This window comes from Schistocerca piceifrons, chromosome 2 (assembly GCF_021461385.2).
Source record: "Schistocerca piceifrons isolate TAMUIC-IGC-003096 chromosome 2, iqSchPice1.1, whole genome shotgun sequence".
Classification (NCBI taxonomy): Eukaryota; Metazoa; Arthropoda; class Insecta; order Orthoptera; family Acrididae; genus Schistocerca; species Schistocerca piceifrons.
In genome coordinates, this window is record NC_060139.1 from 256856161 (window position 1) to 256879345 (window position 23185).

Below are 23185 nucleotides of genomic sequence, written 5' to 3' on the forward strand. Positions count from 1 at the left end.
CTGTGATAGATGTGAAGTGCGTGACTTTTGACAACTTATTATGGTCCAGAGAAAGGAAACATGAATGTATCACATATGATATATTCGATGACGCTGCTTCAGATGACTGTCTCTCGGGATTCGTTCTGGCCACTGTTCTTTTGATTTTTCCAGTACAGAGGCTAAGCCGAAAATATGTAGCACTCCTGTTTACTTAATTGCATAAAATATAGGCAGCAATTTAAATTTCCTTTCGTAGCTTATGTTGCAGACTGGTTGCAATGTAGAAGAGGAATTAGGAGATTATGGAAATGTGAGCAGGAATTGAATACACAATTGATGCTTCCATGATACCGTTTAATGTTGTCGTATTTACCACATGACAGGTACAGGAGAATTTGTCACAGCAGTATACAGGTGGAATATACAGGAATGTTCTAGCTAGCGCTACACGAACTACTCGTAATCTGAATATTAACTACGTTTCTTGGTTCTACACTACAACGAACTGTAAAATACATTGTCGATTAACACAGTAACAGATCGATAAAAGTCTGATGTTACAAATCAGTGAACAGACACTTTATCCTCGAAATAAAAATATTTTTTTTTTCTTTGCAGAAAAATAATTTATTCTCGTCTTTGTATACGAGTGTGGTCCCTAGAAGCGTCTGCTGGGGTCTGCACTACGGCTCGGCTGGCGGCGACTAGCGGCGAGGCTGGAGGCGGCGTCGGGGGCGGAGAGGTGGCGTCGGGGGCGGCTCAGGCGGCGGACAGCGCGGAGGCGGTGCCGCCTCCGGCCAGCTGCCACAGGCTCCTGTCCAAAGCAGAGGCCGAGTCAGTTATCAAAAAAACTTAGCGTTTCGTCGATCTCGAGATAATTAAAGACGGAGCACTTAGCTCAGACAGGCTAGAACGTAGGAATCATGCCAGTATTCATTTGAACTTATTTAGAAGAAAACGTGAACCTGGACGGCTGGGCATGAACTGGCACTCGCTCTTTTTTTTTAATACACTTAAGAATGCTAGAAGGAATAGTTATGTAGTGCAGTGTACGCTTCTAAGAAATTCCCTGAAAGACTGAAACTGCTTATCGAGCTCCGAACCCCGAGCCTTGCCTTGCGCGGGCGATCCTCTTGGAGGGAAGAGCACTATATAAGCGTGTTTATCGAGCGAAGTGGCACGGTAATAAGCCACTGGACCCGCATTCGGAAAGTCCATGGTTCGAATATCCTGTCTGGTCATTCAGCTTCTGATTTTCTTTTGACATTTCCAAGCCTGTGCTCCACCTCTAATGATCTGGTAGTCGGTGGGTGTTAACCCGTAATGACTGTTCCTTAGTCTTTAAGACTAACTGATCATATCTGCAATCTAGCCCTTAATGAACCAGGCGTTGACGGGAAAGTAGATTACAATCTTCATACACTTTAAACTAGGGTAATTAGTGTATAGTATTCACACGATACGTAGTTCGAAATGAAACCAGCGGATTAACTGTATTTCAAAATGATTCAGTGATATATTACAAATCACGAAGTTACAATCGTACAGCAAAGACTCGTATATTACCTACAGTTTCTCTGTGTCACAAATACGTGTCAGCAACGTATCTAGGAAAACATTAGCCTCAGTTTGGGAAAATACAAGCAGATGTTAACTGTATGATAGAATAGGTACAAAAGACTAAGATTAGTATTAAATGGCACCAGTTTTCACCATAGCCAATGTCTTGTAACCAACTTGAAAATGTTTTAGAACAAGTATCTCTGATTTCGAAACATAATACCACCTTCTACGTCTAACAGCAAGAAAACTGGTACAGAGAAAGAGAGAACATTCGTAGAATGTGACACCGATATTGACTAATTCGTCATGAACGTCATTGAACACCGCTCTTTTCCGACAACTTAGCATTCCTAGTCTGTATGCTAAACGGAGTACTAATGGTCGTGCGGCAGCGTAATTCTGAACGCGCCTTCCTCTGTAATCGGGGACTGAAATCGATTCAGCGTCAGCCACTGACGGCGCCAGGTGGGCGTGGCTTTGTCGCGTGGGCGTGGTCAGCGCCGCAGGTTTGCGCATGCCACGCCCATTTCATCAGCTGACAATGAAACAGGTGAACTGCAACTCAGAAACAGAGCGGTGAGAACGAACTTGAGTTAGCTACTTTCTCTACAACAATTCATACTGGAAACGTTCGACATAAGGTCAAGTTCGTCCCCCATAATTTTCAAGGCCAACCACATAACGGCAGCTGTAACGTTTCATATCGAATGAGAACAAGCTCACAAAAAATGGTGGTTCGGAGAAAGAAGATCGAGACAGAGACAGCTGAGCTGTTGAATTAAAAGCGTAAGACGATTTGAGAGAGACATACGTTCCCTCTGTGACATGAATATGAAGGCATCATGAATGGGATACAATCCCAGAATGAAAATCGGTGTAAGTACGAGTATTCTAAAGGGGAGTAAGTAACTGGGGTTACTTCCATGCGTCACACAAACATCCGAAGTTCGTATGGCGGAGGGCCTTTCCTTTCCAGCAGCCGGCGAAGTGATCCACATACAGGGTGGAAAGTGTTTAAAGCGATAAACTCTGGGAGATTGTAGGGGACATCAAAATAAATATTTTACCCTAATGTCATTTTTTCCTATGAGGAGTATTTAAACCGGTGGAGGCCGTATTACACTCTTCTGTTGTTAGAGGCCGTATTACGATCTTCAGTTGTTAGAGGGCGTATTACGCTCTTCAGTTGTAGGCAACTGCTGTCCTCCAGTGTAGTAGTGCATTGTCTGTGTTTGCTAATGGAGCGTTGCGCCTGGAGTGAGTACACTGATATGGTTGGTGCGTACTACGTAGCGCACCACAACGGACGAGCTGCACAGCGGGTTTATCAACAACAATATCCTAATCGCCGTATCTCGCATCATGCGAACTTTGCTGCTATGTACCAACTTCTGCGTGGGACCGGGCCATTTAGCAAATTACCTGGACAGGGACGCCGTCGCGCGGTAAGAACGTTACAAACTGAGGAAGCTGTCTTGCAGCATGTGGAGCGGGATCCTTCAATCAGCACTTGTGCAATTGCACGTAACATGCGGACGAATCACACGAATGTAAGAACAGTCCTTCGACAGCAGTTGTTACGTCCATTTCACTGACAGCGTGTCCACAACCTGGAACCAGTTGATTATCCACCCAGAGCACAGTTTTCGCAGTGGTACCTGGGACACATCCTACATTTCCATCCTCTGTGTTGTTTACCGATGAAGCAACTTTCGGGCGTGATGGAGTCTTCAACATGCACAATTCGCATGTTTGGATTGAGGATAACCCACATGCCACAGTTAGTAGCGCCCATCAAGTGCGGTTCTTCGTTAATGTGTGGCTTGGTGTTGTTGGGGACTGTTTAACTGGGCCGTATCTGCTACCTAGGCCATAAAATGGCAGGCACTATTACAATTTTCTCGCCAGAGCATTACCAGAATTGCTGGAAAACGTCCCGCTTCCTACAAGACAACGCATGTGGTTCCAACATGACGGGGCGCCGGAACATTTCAGTCGTCGTGTGCGTCGATTTCTGGACCGACGGTTCCCAGAAACGTGAATTGGCATAGGAGATCCTGTACCATGGCCTCCTCGATCCCCAGATATGTCCCCTCTGGACTTTTTTGTTGGTTTAATTAATTTGTCGCCAGAGAAATCTTCCTCTACCGGTTTAAATACTCCTAATAGGAAAAAATGACATTATGAAAAAATATTTGTTTTGATGTCCCCTACAACGCCGGCCTCGGTGGTCTAGCGGTTCTAGGCGCGCAGTCCGGAACCGCGCGACTGCTACGTTCGCAGGTTCGAATCCTGCCTCGGGCATGGATGTGTGTGATGTCCTTAGGTTGGTTAGGTTTAAGTAGTTCTAAGTTCTAGGGGACTGATGACCACAGTAGTTAAGTCCCATAGTGCTCAGAGCCATTTGAACCTTTTTTTGTCCCCTACAACCTCCCAGAGTTTGTCGGTTTAAATACTTTTCACCCTGTATACAGCATAGTTTTGACCAGTTTGACTGGAAGGCGAGCAATGTTGCAATAAACTGCTCCTTACACATACGAAGGAACGCCAGGAGCGAAAATGACGCTAAGTTCCAGCAAAGATTCTCGTCATCGGTGTAGGTAGAAGCCTGTACTATGAGAGTTGTTGCCTAAAAAAGACCACTTGCACACCAAGACTTTCGTCGTATTATTGTTATTATTATTTCATTATTCTTGTTACGTCTCCTCCACGTGCTCTCCTCAATTTTATTCGCACTGTGCATAGAGAACGAAGTGCCTTTGTAACTAGGACTATTTTAAAATGAGTGCTACCTTCTCTGGCTAACCTCTACACTACTTGGTCAAAAGTATTATGTAATTTCTCTCTCAATCTCAAGGCAGGTGGACCGCCAATACAAAAGGTGGCGGAGACTACGCTGTTGTCAGTAGAGAAGCAGTAAGAGCGAAATGAATCGGTCAGAAGAGCTTAGCTACTTCAAGCATGGACTAGTATCGGATGTCACGTTAGTGACAAATCCATCAGGAACATTTCAACTATCGGTGACGCGACTGTGAAGTCGGAACGCGGAGGAATAACCTCAGGTAAACCAAGGCCAGGCATACTTCTTGTACGGACCGAGAGAGTCTGCCGAGCATTGTGGAACGTGGTTGTAAAAAAACGCACGAAATCAGCGAAAAGAATCATTCGTAGGTTCCAAATTTCTACTAGCAGTCCAGCTCGCACAATGGCTGACCGTAGCGAATTTAAAAGAAGGGGGGGGGGGGGGGGAGTACAATGGTGGAGCAGTCCCTCATTTCTGTAGTCTGTGCTAACCGGCGCTTGAGGTGACGTAAAGAGCTACGCCATTTGGCAGTGGCTGACGAGAAATCAATGACTTGGAGTGATGAGTCACGCTATCTGCCGTACAAATTCCATGGAAGGCTTTTGGTTTGGCGAATGCTTGGAGAGCGTTACATGCCGTCATGTGTAGTGTCAGCAGTGAAATATCTATCAGATGGAACTACGATACGGGAGGTGTTTTTCGTGCTTACGATGTGTTCCTCTCGGTCCGCTTAAGAAATAGCTGTATGAGGAAACATATGAACAGATTTCACAGCAATGGGTGTTGCGCCGAGGAGGACTCTTTGTGTGAGCATGGCAATGGTCCTTGTCACAAGTTACATCTATGAGGCAGTGCTCTGTGGACAATAATATTACTGAAATGGAATAGCCTGTCCAGAGTCCCGATCAGAATCCAATCGAACATCTTCGGATCAGTTATAACGCCGAGTTCGTTCCAAATCCCAGGATCCGATATTACTACCTTCCCTGGTTTCGGCTCTTGAGGGAGAATGGGCTGCCATTCCTCTACATACATTTAGACACCTCGCTGAAGGTGTTCCTAACAGAGTTCAAGCTATCATAAGGGCGAATCGCCACTAATAGGTGTCGGGATTCTTCTGGTCAGTTAGTATACATCCACACTTCGCTAGCTACAGTATGGCCAGTGCTGAAGGATCCACGGGGTGTCGGCATCATTTCCCTATTCCTTGTTGTACTACTAGTGGCTGTAATATTCTCGGTAGCTCTATGTATGAAGCCGGATTCCCCTACTTTTAACGTCGTAGCAATTCGCGTCCTGTAGGACGGAGGAAACAATATGTGCCTAACCTAATCCTGTGTGAATTTTGAATGTAACATTCTTTGCGATACTGATCGCTTCTCTCGTGGGACCTGTATTTGCCGCGTCTAGCTATAAATGTAGTCGATCCACGTAAAATCTGCCTCGTCAGACACTCAGTAAGACCTTGTTTGTCTTTATTGTTGCCACTTACTAAATACCTACTTATTTTCTATTTTTTTACCATCTAGACTGTAAATTGATCAGGAACTGCAATCCATAAGACACAACAAGAGGACTGAAAAATGGTGGACAACTGGGAACACTGGCTGCGAATCGTAACACCATCTTCCATATCTAAGAAAAAAGTATAGTGCAGAGGGAGAGAGTCTCCTGAAAATAAGACTGATGTGGAGCGTTTAGTGAAGCACAATATCGGAGACTGCAAGATATTAGACCCTATTGTTCCTTTTCGTTTAATAGTTTTACGAGCCGTGCTTCTCTTAGACATGATTATTTTCCCTTGCAAGTATCGTGCATACTTCCCTCACAATACAACTACCAAACATATGAAGGGCTTATTTCAATAGTGGTAAAAGTCCATTCCCTCCACTTTTCTGTCTATAATGCTTCTGAAATTAATGATCCAAATAAACAAAGAAAGGTTCATCTCTAGCAAGAAGCCACATGCTTGAATATTTCTGGTATCTCAACTGCAGATTTTTCAACGCTCATTTAACTTTAGGACTCCGTATCTCAATATAAACAAAAATGTACTTGTACCACTATTGAAATAAGCCCATCATATTATGTGTGCCACTTTCAATCGTCACGAAGTATATCTGGGTGCTGCTGCAGTTAAGAATGTGAAGTAATGGGACAAGGGGTTATAAATGGAGCACAGCGAACTTTTGCTGTCTACAGCTGTCTATACTACAAATTTCGGTGGAAGTACCTGCCAACTCCGTCCCAGTTCATCTTCCCAGACGAAGCCTCGCTCGCGGATTCGTCCTGAAACACCAGAGAAAGTGTTAGTCTAAGGCAGTGCATATGAAAAGTGCCAGAAGAGAAAAAGCGCCAATCTTGCCTATCTTACCACACTCCAGTGTCTCTGCACCCCTTTCTGCGAGTGGTCCATCCATTGAATCAGGATTAACACGATAGAGGCGATCCAGAGGTTAATGTCGAGCGGTAAGCGTCCCCAGCTGAAGGACTCAGTCTTTGGTAGGAATATGGCGGCTGCCCGTGTATTATCAGCGGTACTCCTGGTGTCTGAAACTGCTGATCCGTCAATGTCGCCCGCCTGGTTCTGTCGACCAGCTGGTAAATAACTCATAACAGAAGCAGCATCTGTTCTTCGATCCATAAATAAGGAGGAACTCGTGAGTCGTCGTCCAGAGCTCAGCGTTAGCTCCTTCTGCAGACGACGATTTAGTCGATCTCCTGAAAGAGGCAGAGACGTTGCTAGTCTAACAAGAGATTGCTTCCGAAGCAGATCCACGTTCCGCCGCTGACTGAGACTGATTAGGTCAGATTTAATCACTGATCGCTTGTGTGAGATGGCTCTCGACAAACGAACTCCAGTCCATTGATAACGATGCTTCCTAGAAGAATCTTCAGCATGTACCACAATATTACGCTCTTGGCGACGATCCAGCGATGAAGACCAGGCAAGTGAGTGCCTACTAGAGGATTCACGAGACAAACGTTCAGCTCTTCTTTCTTGCCGAATATCCAGGGAGACAGATCTGGTAGTTGATAGCCTCTCTGAAGTATCCTTTGAGAGCTGTTGCATTTTTCCTACCTGGCGAAGATCTAGCTCCAAAGATCTCACAAGTAGACTCCTTTCAGACGACTCTCGAGAACGATACTCAGCACTTCGTTCATGCCAACGGTCCAGGTAGACAGACCTAAAAGTCGATCGTGTTTCAGAGGCACCCCTAGAAAGTCGTCCCATATTCCGTACCTGGCGACGATCTTGTGCCAAAGACCTAGCAAGTAACCTTCTTTCAGAGGATTCTCGAGACAGACGATCAGCACTATCTTCTTGTCGACGACCCAGGGAGGCAGATATAACAGTAGACCGTCTTTCAGAGGCAGCCCTAGAAACTAGTTCCATATTCCGTACCTGGCGACGATCTTGTTCCAAAGAGGCCGCAATTACACTTCTTTCAGAGGATTCTCGAGACACGCGCTCAGAACTTCGTTCTTGCCGACGATCCATGGAGACAGATATAACAGTGGCACGTCTTTCAGAGGATTTCGTCGGAAGTCGTTCCATAGTCTGTACCTGGCGACGACCTTGTTCCAAAGACCTAGCAAGTAACCTTCTTCCAGAGGATTCTAGAGACAGGCGTTCAGCATTTCGTTCTTGCCGACGATCCAAGGAGACAGATCTAGCAGTGGATCGTCTTTCAGAGTCATCCCTAGAAAGTCGCTCCACATTCCGTTCCAGGGGACGATCTTGTTCCAAAGACGTAGCAAGTAACCTCCGTTCAGAGGATTCTCGAGACAGGCGCTCATCACTTCGTTCTTGCCGACGATCAACGGAGACAGATCTAACAGTGGAACATCTTTCAGAGCATTTCATTGGAAGTCGTTCCATAGTCCGTTCCTGGCGACGATCTTGTTCCAAAGACTTAGCAAGTAACCTCCGTTCAGAGGATTCTCGAGACAGGCGCTCAGCACTTCGTTCTTGACGACGATCAAGGGAGATAGATCTAACAGTGGAACGTCTTTCAGAGGATTTTGTTGGAAGTCGTTCCATAGTCCGTTCCTGGTGACGATCTTGTTCCAAAGACCTAGCAAGTAACCTCCGTTCAGAGGATTCTCTAGACAGGCGCTCAGCACTTCGTTCTTGCCGACGATCAAGGGAGATAGATCTAACAGTGGAACGTCTTTCAGAGGATTTTGTTGGAAGTCGTTCCATAGTCCGTTCCTGGTGACGATCTTCTCCCAAAGACCTAGCAAGTATTCTCCTTTCAGAGGATTCTCGAGACAGGCGCTCAGAACTTCGTTCTTGTCGACGATTCAGGGAGACAGATCTAGAAGTGGATCGTCTTCCAGAGTCATCCCTAGAAAGTATTTCCACATTCCGTTCCAGACGACGATCTTGTTCCAAAGACCTAGCAAGTAACCTCCGTTCAGAGAATTCTCGAGACAGGCGCTCAGCACGTCGTTCTTGCCGACGATCCAGGGAGACAGATCTAACACTGGAACGTCTTTCAGAGGATTTCATTGGAAGTCGTTCCATAGTCCGTTCCTGGTGACGATCTTCTCCCAAAGACCTAGCAAGTATTCTCCTTTCAGAGGATTCTCTAGACAGGCGCTCAGCACTTCGTTCTTGCCGACGATCAAGGGAGATAGATCTAACAGTGGAACGTCTTTCAGAGGATTTTGTTGGAAGTCGTTCCATAGTCCGTTCCTGGTGACGATCTTGTTCCAAAGACCTAGCAAGTAACCTCCTTTCAGAGGATTCTAGAGACAGGCGTTCAGCATTTCGTTCTTGTCGACGATCCAGGGAGACAGATCTAGCAGTGGAACGTCTTTCAGAGGATACCGTTGGAACTCGTTCCATAGTCCGTTCCTGTCGACGATCTTGTTCCAAAGACCTAGCAAGTAACCTCCTTTCAGAGGATTCTCGAGACAGACGTTTAGCACTTCGTTCTTGTCGAAGATTCAGGGTGACAGATCTAGAAGTGGATCGTCTTTCAGAGTCATCCCTAGAAAGTCGCTCCACATTCCGTTCCAGGGGACGATCTTGTTCCAAAGACATAGCAAGTAACCTCCGTTCAGAGGATTCTCTAGACAGGCGCTCAGCACTTCGTTCTTGCCGACGATCAAGGGAGATAGATCTAACAGTGGAACGTCTTTCAGAGGATTTTGTTGGAAGTCGTTCCATAGTCCGTTCCTGGCGACGCTCTTGTTCCAAAGACTTAGCAAGTAACCTCCGTTCAGAGGATCCTCGAGACAGGAGCACAGCACTTCGTTCTCGCCGACGATCCAGGGAGACAGATCTAACACTGGACCATCTTTCAGAGGATTTTGTTGGAAGTCGTCCCATAGTCTTTTCCTGGCGACGATCTTGTTCCAAAGACCTAGCAAGTAGACTCCTTTCAGAGGATTCTCTAGACAGGCGCTCAGCACTTCGTTCTTGCCGACGATCAAGGGAGATAGATCTAACAGTGGAACGTCTTTCAGAGGATTTTGTTGGAAGTCGTTCCATAGTCCGTTCCTGGCGACGATCTTGTTCCAAAGACCTAGCAAGTAACCTCCTTTCAGAGGATTCTCGAGACAGACGTTCAGCACTTCGTTCTTGTCGACGATCCAGGGAGACAGACCTAGAAGTGGATCGTCTTCCAGAGTCATCCCTAGAAAGTATTTCCACATTCCGTTCCAGGCGACGATCTTGTTCCAAAGACTTAGCAAGTAACCTCCATTCAGAGAATTCTCGAGACAGGCGCTCCGCACTTCGTACTTGCCGACGATCCTGGGAGACAGATCTAACACTGGAACGTCTTTCAGAGGATTTCATTGGAAGTCGTTCCATAGTCCGGTCCTGGCGACGATCTTGTTCCAAAGAGCTAGCAAGTAACCTCCGTTCAGAGGATTCTCGTGACAGGCGCTCAGCACTTCGTTCTTGCCGACGATCAAGGGAGATAGATCTAACACTGGAACGTCTTTCAGAGGATTTTTTTGGAAGTCGTTCCGTAGTCCGTTCCAGGTGACGATCTTGTTCCAATGACCTAGCAAGTAATCTCCTTTCAGAGGATTCTCGAGACAGGCGCTCAGCACTTCGATCTTGTCGACGGTCAAGGGAGACAGACCTAGAAGTGGATCGTCGTTCAGAATTATCCTTAGAATGTCGCTCCACATTCCTTTCCTGGCGACGATCTTGTTCGTAAGACCTAGCAAGTAACCTCCTTTCAGAGGATTCTCGTGACAGACGTTCAGAAATTCCTTCTTGTCGACGATTCAGGGAGACAGGTTTAGACGTGGATCGTTGTTCAGAGTCATCCCTAGAAGTTCGCTCCACATTCCTTTCCTGGCGACGATCTTGTTCCAAAGACCTAGCAAGTAACCTCCGTTCAGAGGATTCTCTAGACAGGCGCTCAGCACTTCGTTCTTGCCGACGATCAAGGGAGATAGATCTAACAGTGGAACGTCTTTCAGAGGATTTTGTTGGAAGTCGTTCCATAGTCCGTTCCTGGTGACGATCTTCTCCCAAAGACCTAGCAAGTATTCTCCTTTCAGAGGATTCTCGAGACAGGCGCTCAGAACTTCGTTCTTGTCGACGATTCAGGGAGACAGATCTAGAAGTGGATCGTCTTCCAGAGTCATCCCTAGAAAGTATTTCCACATTCCGTTCCAGACGACGATCTTGTTCCAAAGACCTAGCAAGTAACCTCCGTTCAGAGAATTCTCGAGACAGGCGCTCAGCACGTCGTTCTTGCCGACGATCCAGGGAGACAGATCTAACACTGGAACGTCTTTCAGAGGATTTCATTGGAAGTCGTTCCATAGTCCGTTCCTGGTGACGATCTTCTCCCAAAGACCTAGCAAGTATTCTCCTTTCAGAGGATTCTCGAGACAGGCGCTCAGAACTTCGTTCTTGTCGACGATCCAGGGAGAAAGACCTAGAAGTGGATCGTCTTCCAGAGTCATCCCTAGAAAGTATTTCCACATTCCGTTCCAGGCGACGATCTTGTTCCAAAGACCTAGCAAGTAACCTCCGTTCAGAGAATTCTCGAGACAGGCGCTCAGCACTTCGTTCTTGCCGACGATCCAGGGAGACAGATCTAACACTGGAACGTCTTTCAGAGGATTTCATTGGAAGTCGTTCCATAGTCCATTCCTGGCGACGATCTTGTTCCAAAGACCTAGCAAGTAACCTCCGTTCAGAGGATTCTCTAGACAGGCGCTCAGCACTTCGTTCTTGCCGACGATCAAGGGAGATAGATCTAACAGTGGAACGTCTTTCAGAGGATTTTGTTGGAAGTCGTTCCATAGTCCGTTCCTGGCGACGCTCTTGTTCCAAAGACTTAGCAAGTAACCTCCGTTCAGAGGATCCTCGAGACAGGAGCACAGCACTTCGTTCTCGCCGACGATCCAGGGAGACAGATCTAACACTGGACCATCTTTCAGAGGATTTTGTTGGAAGTCGTCCCATAGTCTTTTCCTGGCGACGATCTTGTTCCAAAGACCTAGCAAGTAGACTCCTTTCAGAGGATTCTCTAGACAGGCGCTCAGCACTTCGTTCTTGCCGACGATCAAGGGAGATAGATCTAACAGTGGAACGTCTTTCAGAGGATTTTGTTGGAAGTCGTTCCATAGTCCGTTCCTGGCGACGATCTTGTTCCAAAGACCTAGCAAGTAACCTCCTTTCAGAGGATTCTCGAGACAGACGTTCAGCACTTCGTTCTTGTCGACGATCCAGGGAGACAGACCTAGAAGTGGATCGTCTTCCAGAGTCATCCCTAGAAAGTATTTCCACATTCCGTTCCAGGCGACGATCTTGTTCCAAAGACTTAGCAAGTAACCTCCATTCAGAGAATTCTCGAGACAGGCGCTCCGCACTTCGTACTTGCCGACGATCCTGGGAGACAGATCTAACACTGGAACGTCTTTCAGAGGATTTCATTGGAAGTCGTTCCATAGTCCGGTCCTGGCGACGATCTTGTTCCAAAGAGCTAGCAAGTAACCTCCGTTCAGAGGATTCTCGTGACAGGCGCTCAGCACTTCGTTCTTGCCGACGATCAAGGGAGATAGATCTAACACTGGAACGTCTTTCAGAGGATTTTTTTGGAAGTCGTTCCGTAGTCCGTTCCAGGTGACGATCTTGTTCCAATGACCTAGCAAGTAATCTCCTTTCGGAGGATTCTCGAGACAGGCGCTCAGCACTTCGATCTTGTCGACGGTCAAGGGAGACAGACCTAGAAGTGGATCGTCGTTCAGAATTATCCTTAGAATGTCGCTCCACATTCCTTTCCTGGCGACGATCTTGTTCGTAAGACCTAGCAAGTAACCTCCTTTCAGAGGATTCTCGTGACAGACGTTCAGAAATTCCTTCTTGTCGACGATTCAGGGAGACAGGTTTAGACGTGGATCGTCGTTCAGAGTCATCCCTAGAAATTCGCTCCACATTCCTTTCCTGGCGACGATCTTGTTCCAAAGACCTAGGAAGTAATCTCCTTTCAGAGGAATCTCGAGACAGGCGCTCAGCACTTCGTTGTTGTCGACGATCCAGGGAGACAGACCTAGAAGTGGATCGTCTTCCAGAGTCCTCCCTCGAAAGTCGCTCCACATTCCGTTCCAGGCGATGACCTTCTTCCAAAGACCTAGCAAGTGACCTCCTTTCAGAGGATTCTCGAGACAGGCGCTCAGCACTTCGTACTTGCTGACGATCCAGGGAGGCAGATCTAACACTGGAACGTCTTTCAGAGGATTTCGTTGGAAGTCGTTCCATAGTCCGTTCCTGTCGACGATCTTGTTCCAAAGACCTAGCAAGTAACCTCCGTTCAGAGGATTCTCGAGACAGGCGCTCAGCACTTCGTTCTAACCGACGATCAACGGAGATAGATCTATCAGTGGAACGTCTTTCAGAGGATTTCATTGGAAATCGTTCCATAGTCCGTTCCTGGCGACGATCTTGTTCCAAAGACCTAGCAAGTAATCTCCTTTCAGAGGATTCTCGAGACAGGTGCTCAGCAATTCGTTCTTGTCGACGGTCCAGGGAGACAGACCTAGAAGTGGATCGTCTTCCAGAGTCATCCTTGGAAAGTATTTCCATATTCCTTTCCAGGCGATGATCTTGTTCCAAAGATCTAGCAAGTAATCTCCTATCAGAGGATTCTCGAGACAGGCGCTCAGCACATCGATCTTGTCGACGGTCAAGGGAGACAAACCTAGAAGTGGATCGTCGTTCAGAGTCATCCCTAGAATGTCGCTCTACATTCCTTTCCTGGCGACGATCTTGTTCCAGATACCTAGCAAGTAATCTCCTTTCAGAGGAATCTCGAGACAGGCGCTCAGCACTTCGTTGTTGTCGACGATCCAGGGAGATAGACCTAGAAGTGGATCGTCTTCCAGAGTCATCCCTAGAAAGTGTTTCCACATTCCGTTCCAGGCAACGATCTTGTGCCAAAGACGTCGCAGATAACCTCCTTCCGGATGATTCCCGAGACAGTCGCTCAGCACTTCGTTCTTGCCGACGATCAAGGGATACAGATCTAGCACTGGACCATCTTTCAGAGGATTTTGTTGGAAGTCGTTCCATAGTCCGTTCCTGGTGACGATCTTGTTCCAAAGACCTAGTAAGTAACCCCCGTTCAGAGGATTCTCTAGACAGGCGCTCAGCACTTCGTTCTTGCCGACGATCAAGGGAGATAGATCTAACAGTGGAACGTCTTTCAGAGGATTTTGTTGGAAGTCGTTCCATAGTCCGTTCCTGCTGACGATCTTCTCCCAAAGACCTAGCAAGTAATCTCCTTTCAGAGGATTCTCGAGACAGGTGCTCAGAACTTCGTTCTTGTCGACGATCCAGGGAGACAGACCTAGAAGTGGATCGTCTTCCAGAGGCATCGCTAGAAAGTGTTTCCACATTCCGTTCCAGGCGACGATCTTGTTCCAATGACCTAGCAAGTAATCTCCTTTCATAGGATCCTCGAGACAGACGTTCAGGACTTTGTTCTTGTCGACGCGTCTGGGAGACAGACCTAGAAGTGGATCGTCGTTCAGAGTCATCCCTAGAAAGTCGCTCCACATTCCTTTCCTGGCGACGATCTTGTTCCGAAGACCTAGCAAGTAACCTCCTTTCAGAGGATTCTCGAGACAGGCGCTCAGCACTTCGATCTTGTCGACGGTCAAGGGAGACAGATCTAGAAGTGGATCGTCGTTCAGAGTCATCCCTAGAATGTCGCTCCACATTCCTTTCCTGGCGACGATCTTGTTCGTAAGACCTAGCAAGTAACCTCCTTTCAGAGGATTCTCGTGACAGACGTTCAGAAATTCGTTCTTGTCGACGATTCAGGGAGACAGGTCTAGATGTGGTTTGTCTCTCAGAGTCATCCCTAGAAAGTCGCACCACATTCCGTTCCTGGCGACCATCTTGTGCCAAAGACCTAGCAAGTAGCCTCCTTCCGGATGATTCCCGAGACAGTCGCTCAGCACTTCGTTCTTCCTGACGATCTAGGGAGACAGATCTAAAAGTGGTTTGCCTTTCTCGACCATCGTCCACAGAGACAGACATGGAGTTTTTGTGCGTATTTGAGGTTGTAGACCTTACTGGTGGTTTCCTCTTGAGAGAAACAGAAGTTACAGGTACAAGTCTCTCAATAGAATTCCTATACAGCTGATCTGCATCTCGTTCGAGCCGTCGATGTGTTGATGAATGTTTCAGACATGACTGTCTCCCAGTCCTCACATCTCGACGATTACTCACTGAGTTCATTTGTCTTACTACTCGTATCCCATCAGATGGCCCTGAAAGCTGCTCTAACACATCAGCCTTCCTGTCACTCGCACGTTGGGCTTGTCGTTCCCAGACTGTCGTCTTCACTGTTGACTGCCTTGCAAGAGATTTTCTGGATGACTGTCTTGAGGCCGGCAATGTTTTCAGGCGTGGTGTGTTCGCTTGTCGATCTGAGGAGATGTGCCCAGGAGGATGTCTTTCAAGGGAACTCAAGGTTGCCGTTGGTAACTTCTTGACATTTGTCTTCATCTCGACTTCATGAAGCGGCTCAGAGACCATGTGCCAGTTGTCTATCAGTCCGCTCACTGTGGCCTCATGAAAGAGTCTTGGGGTGATCACAGTGAGTGTGGGAACCGGCCACGTGGCACACGAAGACTGGTTTGCTTCAAGGAGTTTGAGGCACATGCTGTTGTTGCCGATGTACATCCCGCTGTCATAGTCCTTATCTGCGCTAGTGAGGCTGCGTTGTAGCTGGCATGAGTTGCAGTATTTTCCTGTCCAAGGGTCGTCAGGTGACCTGAAACACAACATCAGTCATCTATGAATGTGGTAAGGAAGGGCATGTACTAAGATTTGACGAGTTGACGGTAAGTTTGAGAACGTACAGCGTCAACCTTGCAACGCTTCACACGTACTGGAAAGAGCTGAACCAATTACAAGCTCATAAGAATCAGTTATGTTCTATATGAATTCAAAGTGTAGAAAATATGTTAGTGAGGCAGGGAAGTAGACCAGGCCTGCATCTACTGATTGGCCTGGTACTGTGACCAACATGAGTGAGGCTTTTAGATGGTTTATCATATTGTCTAGAGAGCTGATGGTTAGAATCTCATAGAAGAACACATGACCAGCCTTCACACGATTCTGAGAGGGATAGTAAGCTGCGTGGCAGAGTCGTTAAGACACTGGATTCCGGCTAAAGTTGCTGTCTGGTCTTCAGTATTTGGGTTTTGCGTGCTTTCCCTAAACTACTCAAAGCTAATGCCATCACGATTCCTTTGAAAACCACGTGGCCGACTTCCTCCTCATGTTTTCCGAGCATCTTTAGAGATGTTTTCGACGATGGACCAATAAATCCCAATCTTCCTTTCTTCTCGTACACAACAATCGTCACACAATAAATCTGACAACATATCTTGCTTAAACAATGAGAATACTTCTCTATACAATGAACATCATGACATGGCGATTCATTTTCTGCGTAAAGAACAACAAAATTCATTGCTCGAATCAAGTTCATTTTGAGACTGACTGGCATTCCTGATGAGAGTTTCGCAATTTGTGAAAGTCGCAGTCAGATTCATCCTGAAAACACCAAAGAAAGTGTCTGCGCCGGCCGCGGTGGCCGAGCGGTTCAAGGCGCTTCAGTCCGGAACCGTGCGACTGCTACTGTCGCAGGTTCGAATCCTGCCTCGGGCATGAATGTGTGTGATGTCCTTTGGTTAGTTAGGTTTAAGTACTTCTAAATTCTGGGGGACTGATGACCTCAGCTGTTAAGTCCCATAGTGCTCAGAGCCATTTGAATTTGAAGTGTCTGCCTAAGGCAGTCCATATGCAAAGCAGTGGAAGACAAATAACTGTAAACCCACCTATCGTACCACACTCCAAAGTTTCTTCATCGTAATCTGCAAATGGTCCATCCACTGATAAAGAAGGAGCACATGGAGGTGACCTAGGGGTTAATGTCGAGCGGTAAGCGCCCTCAGCTGAAGGACTCAGCCTATGGTAGAAATACGGCGGCTGGCACTGTATCATCAGTAGCACTCCTGGTGTCTGAAACTGCTGATCCATCACTGTCGCCCCCTCTGGTTTTGTCGACCAGTAGGTACATGACTCCTAGCTGAAGCAGTAACTGTTCTTGGGACCATAAATAAGTAGGAACGCTTGAGTCGCCGTCCAGAGGCTGACGCTGGATAGTTCGCCAAGGGACACTGTAGTCAATCTCCGGAAACTGGGAAAGGAGGTGAGAGCCCAACAAGAGATTCCTTAGGAAGCCGATCCAAGTGTCGCTGTTCGCGAAGAGTGATAGAGTCAGATATAATCACTGGTCACCTACATGAGATTTGTTTCGACAAATTAATTGTGGTCCGTTGATTACGCTGCTTACTGGAAGAATCCTTGGAAGACACTTCCATATTTCGCTCCAGGCGACGATCCAACGACAAAGATCTGACAAGTGAGACCCTTGATTGGCATAACATGCCCTTGGAAGGGCCGCGATCCGGGTCCTATCTGCAGCTGCTGTTCTGCTTAGTCGTGATTGTCCTCTTCAGACAAATCAATATTGAGGCGATCAGGGTAAAGGTCAGTGACCGAAACGCGTCCGAATGGAAGCTGAATAGAGCTTATGAGTCCATATGTTTCAGCTAACTGACGTTTATCGTCTGTCTGTCTCATGGCCTGTAAGAGATGGGCCACAAACCTATGGAGCAGTCTAAGCTCTGACGTCCCTAGAGGGAGGGGAGATCTTATCCAAACATCAGGACAGATTTAGGTAGTAACACGTTATTGCACCACAAGACACATAGAGAACAGTGAATGCAGGCGACTCTGCCGAAACTGTGTCGCTACATATCTGAAGATTCTCTGATACCATTGTGCGGTGCTGACTGACTTACAGTGCCACTTGTTCTTGACTACTGTTCTGATGTTGGGGATTGTTAATAGGTCACAATAAAGGGTAAAGGCGAAGGGCTTCGCACGCCTTTTTAGCTGACCACCTCATCATGCCTGAATGTGAAACAGCAGGCTGTGTTGGATCTCCGATAATTCAGACGTTTTTACTTTGGCGGGAGAGACGGGAATGACGTCTACTCCAGCAGGTGAGAACGACTGAGAACATGCTTGAAGGAGAAGTAGCGGCTCCTGTTAATCAAACTAAAATCAGCGACAGGGAGAGGACCCTACTTATCTGATCCCTCTGTTACTGCCGTCTGATGGCGCCTTAGGGCAAAGGATAGAACAAGAGGTGGATGGCTTGGTCAGGTCATCATTTCTCTCTCGGTGCCACACGCTTTTTGGACTGAAGGAATTGAAAGGCGTACTGCCAGTTTCGTAACCTACTTAACCAGTCAGAGCGAGAGAGTCATTGAGATGCTCATACATCTAAGATCAAAATCTTTGGAAGAAAGACGACTTTCATGAAGCGTGTATTATAACACATCTATCACAGTTGTAGTACATGCACTGAAAGGGCCCCGATCTTAATAATGGACACACAGTGACAGTGCATGCTTTATAAAGCGATCGTAGATGACTATCACAGTCGACATGTGTTTACCTAGCAAGTCAGAATCAAACTGGGATCCTGATTCTGACATGCTGAGTACGTACATGTTGAGTATGACAGCCATCTATGGTTATTTTTTTAAGCATTTATTGCCAGAGTGATGTTCGTTATTAAGATCAGGGCACTTTCAGTTCAGTCTCAGTTGGTCATGCCTGAGAATGAATCAGTTGGTTCGAAATTAGTCGCCAAACGTTTGCACTGCAACTGTGGCAAGTTTGCTAATAAACGCTTCATGAAGTAGTAAAAAGAGGTTGCTGATCCTGCATTAACAAAATGTTGAAACTGAAGAAAGACGACTTTATTCTTGCATCATTTTGTCAGGGGACGTTTGAAGCATCAGTGGGTGCGATATAGTGAGTAGCGATTTCACTCCCTTTACTTGTGTATTCCGCATATTTCACGGAAAAAGAGGATCATTTTCTCCCTATCTCTTTGTGAGATGAAATGAGTAAAGGTCGGACAACTGGGCAAACGATTACCTAAATTCGCCACATAAACGTCTAGGCCGTGTGGGGCACACCAGGTACCTTAAAGAGGAGCCTATGCCCAGACCTGTGGTCGTACTTGGTGTAAGGACGGAACATCGCCGTTCCGTCGACCAAAAAATCATTAGAGACGAAGCACGAGGTCGGACTGGGGAAAGAAATCGGCCGTGTCCTTTTCAAAGAAACAATCTCAGTGTTTGCCCTGGCGATTTAGAAAACCCACGGAAACGCTACATCTCGATGGCTGGCCAGTATTCGACCTAGCGCTCTCCCGAAAACGAATTCAGCGTCTTAACCACTGCCCCATCACGCTCGTAACGTTCCATGCGCTCGTTGTAGGCTATAAGTCGAGGATATGTTAGTTTTCCAAAATCCTTTCGGAGAGCTAGGAAGAAAGGACATACCTGTTCACCTGCACCTACTGCTTGCAAGACGCTGCGTTCGCCTGCGGACGTGGGTTCCTGTTCAGGTTACTGCCTACCTAGCACGTTACCAATGGCGCTGATTTTGGGGAGTCATGTGGCCGATGCCCTTCCTGAACTAATACCTACAATAGACGTGACCCACTTACCGTGCAATCACATACTTCTACAAAGACTTAATCCGTCGCATCCTCTTTTGTGCCAACATGGCGTATATATCTGCTCCAGTGAAATTCCATCACTCTCTCCAAATCCTCGTTATTACACACTCTGCAGTGCCTTCCGCATCCGTCTACCCTCCCCTGCACGAATCCTTTATCGGTTCACCTCTTTCCATGCTGACGTGGAGATTGGCGCACCTGACTAGTGCGCAGATGAGCCGGGTTCGAATTCCGGCCTTGGTACAAATTTTTATTCATCACTTCAGTCTGCATATATACATCACAGGTGTTTGAAAATTGGAAACGTCTCTGGAACCATATAGTTTCATTTGATTAAAGCACCTATGCCTGGGTTTCAGGCAGTATCCCACCTTTCGTTCGCTGCTGAGATGATATTCCAATAAGCTGCGGAGCCTGTACATTGCTGTCAGAGTTTAGGAGCAACACCAAGTGGGCTGAGGCGTGAATGGGAATTTGGATTGAATAGGGAGGCGTGCTAGGGCAGTGCGCGCAGTCGTGCAAAGCCACTGCGCCAGGGCGGCGTAGTGATTAGCGCATCCGGCCAGACAGCAGGAGACTTGCGTTCGAAACACGGCCTTGGTACAAATTTTCATTCGTCGCTTCAGTCTACAAACACACATCATCTCTTTCTCCTCCCTACTCACACGCACTGAACACCTTCGTACATGCTATACATCCTGCAAGCGTGACTGGAACAATACCTTTGTTTCCTCTCTCTCATATCCAATTGCAGCAAGCTGATGCGCCTAAAGTATCAGATCCCACCAAATATACATCTGCACACTCTCCAAATCGTCTCCCTGTGCATTTCGAACAGACGTCTTCCCCCAATCATTGAATTTCGCGACGACATTTAGCCTCCTTTCCAGATCCATCCCACTCCCTATCGTCTTTCTTCTTCACAACCTGGCCTCCATCTTAGTTACAGCTATCCCAAACCCTATGCCTCCCTACCACTGACCCTCCCGCATTACAAGCGTTCTCAAATATTAGCGCTACTGCTCCAGTGACAATTCACACGTCACACTACCAGAATCATTCAATCTCTCCCCTATCAGTAAATTCCCATGCCATTTCAGTGCAGTGTAGTGTTCCGTCAGTTTTTTTTCAATATCTCCCCCAAAAAACATCAAAGTGAAATCATTTTAATACATTTAAAAAAACTGTGAAAATATTTTATTTTTTATGTCTTAAACCTGTTGTTTTTGTGTAAATACTTACGACTGAGGAGTGGTACACCGTACTGCTGCCAGCACACGCTGGGACGTAAGAGATTGTGGGATGAAAGAACAACAAAGGAAAAAGAAACAGAATTCTACACTGATGTTCAACACTTACTGATGGAAGTAACTTCCGCATGATGTGTCGCTGCCAACTAACAAAGCACGATGAAACTTGGGCCATACTTAGAATGAACGGCTGGAGTGTTGTACAGAAGGTAACTGAAAGAAATAAGCAATGAGACGAATAGAAATGACGTTTTATTCAAAGGCAATAATGACACTGGAGTCACCGCGATTCATGATTCCCTAGACATTACAAAAGGCAGGACATGGTTCTTAATAGGTAGTGTGACGACCACGGTCGGCAATGCCACGTCCAGAATCACAACATGGAGTGAATCTACTATCATCAGAGAAGAGCATGCGACACCACTCCTTGTTGATCCAGTCGTTATGGTCTTGGCACCATCCAAAATCTTTGAAGTCATCGGTCACTATTATTCTGACACTGTACTCGTCCCACGTGTGTTTCAGGTGTCATATTTATGGGTGACAATGTGGGACTGCATCAAACAGCACAGGTGGAGGAGCTAATGGAACGAGAGGGTGTTCGATGAATGGTTACCCCGGTACCCATGTGGTATGAGCCGGCCACTGTGGCCGAGCCGTTCTAGGCGCTTCGGTCCGGAACCGCGCTGCTGCTACGGTCGCAGTTTCGAATCCTGCCTCGGGCATGGCCGTGTGTGATGTCCTTAGGTTAGTTAGGTTTAAGTAGTTCTGAGTCTAGTGGACTGATGACCTCAGATGTTAAGTTCCATAATGCTTACAGCCATTTGAACCATGTGGTACGTGTTGGGGAGACATATTGCAGCACGTCCATTTCCACCAGCAGTTGTCAAAGTGCTGGTGAAGGAGTGGGATGCCCTACCATAAGAACTCCTTACCAACCATGTGGCCACCATGAGAACAGGTTGCAGACCATGCATTGCCATCCCTAGCCCTCATACCATCTACTAAGAGCCGCGTCTTGCCTTTTGTAATGTCCAGGGGACATTCAATAAAAGTTTAGTTTATGTTCGTCACTCTGCGTATTTCTTTCAGTTACATTCTGTGATACACTGTAGAAGTTCGTTGTAGGAGGGCTATTCAGAGAGTAAGGTCCGATAGGTCGCGAAATGGAAACGACTGTGAAATTTCAACGAAGCTTTGCACAGATATGTTGGGCAGTGTCTCTAGTTTGCCTGTCGCTCTTTTCTGTTCTGAGCACACGGTCGGCATGTAAAGATGCCAAGAACAGTAGTGTCTCCCGCCTAATAAGGGTGCCCGCTGCGAGATTTCCCCTGATTTCATGCAACAAAAATGGTTCAAATGGCTCTGAGCACTATGGGACTCAACTGCTGTGGTTCTCAGTCCCCTAGAACTTAGAACTACTTAAACCTAACTAACCTAAGGACATCACACACATCCATGCCCGAGGCAGGATTCGAACCTGCGACCGTAGCAGTCGCACGGTTCCAGACTGCGCGCCTAGAACCGCGATTTCATGCAACCCCACGTAACATAGTGTCATGCTTTTCGCTCTTAATGACAGATCTCGGCCACACACTGCAGGGGCAAAGAGTACACCCCTGCAGAATTTTCGATGGGAAGCGTTCGATCATCAGCCATACAGTCCGGACTTGGATCTCTCGGATGTTCATCTCTGCTGATATAAACCGCTGTCTATTCTGGCACAGACAAAGAACTGCAGAGCGCCCTAGAGAAGTGACGGCAAGCATAGACGGCTGCCTTCTATTACGGGGGTATTGGAAAGCTGGTACAATGCTATGAAAATGTCTAAGTCGGAGCCGTGGATTTGTAGAGAAATAGCTCGAAGGTGTAGGTAACTGTTGCAAAGAAAACATTTTTTAATTTCACAGTGGTTTCCATTTCGCAACCGATCGGACTTCACTTTCTGAATAGCCCTCGTATATAGGGTCCAAGCTTCATAGAGGTATGTTACTTGACAGTGACACATCGTGCAAAAGTTACTTGCAGACCGGTGTATTACTCGTATTCGCGTGTGACGCAGGTCAGCGCTATCCACCGGCAAGGAGCTACGATGACGGCTCGGCGCCGCACGGATAACAGCCGTTCGCAGCCGCTACCCGAGGCTCGCTAGACCAGAGGCTTCCCTCACTGTGCATCCGCACCTAAACTGAGCCCTAAGGAACGCCTGCGGGCGAGGGTACAAGTGTCTGGGAGTGGGACGCGGCGGTACTCACGTGTCTCTGCGGCGATAGAGGTCATTCCTGCGGCCCCCGGGCTGCGTCCCGCCCCCGGGCCGGGGGCAGGAGGCGGCGGCGGCGTCGGCCCAGGCGAGCGACGGCACGGCGCAGCCCAGCAGCAGCAGCAACGCGGCCGCCCCCACGCGTCGGCAGCGCATCCTGAAGATGGGCGAATCGTACTCTCCAAGTATCTGTACAAACTTCTGGGGCCAGTTCTCTCGC

General features: G+C 47.3%; 2 protein-coding genes across 2 annotated transcripts; both read right to left on the reverse strand.

Moving 5' to 3' along the window:
* Positions 1–350: 350 nt before the first annotated feature.
* Positions 351–12467, reverse strand: LOC124777005 (trichohyalin-like). The gene is made up of 3 exons (XM_047252254.1): positions 6723–12467; positions 6582–6637; positions 351–796 (listed from the first exon to the last, which is right to left on the reverse strand). The coding sequence occupies exons 1-3, from the start codon at positions 12279–12281 to the stop codon at positions 742–744; spliced, it is 5670 nt and encodes a 1889-aa protein (XP_047108210.1). The 5' UTR covers positions 12282–12467; the 3' UTR covers positions 351–741.
* LOC124775305 (trichohyalin-like) lies at positions 12358–13475 on the reverse strand. Its single transcript, XM_047250141.1, has 2 exons — positions 12478–13475; positions 12358–12370 (listed from the first exon to the last, which is right to left on the reverse strand). Exons 1-2 carry the CDS (start codon positions 13413–13415, stop codon positions 12358–12360), a joined length of 951 nt encoding a protein of 316 aa, XP_047106097.1. The 5' UTR covers positions 13416–13475.
* Between the last annotated feature and the right edge of the window lie 9710 nt (positions 13476–23185).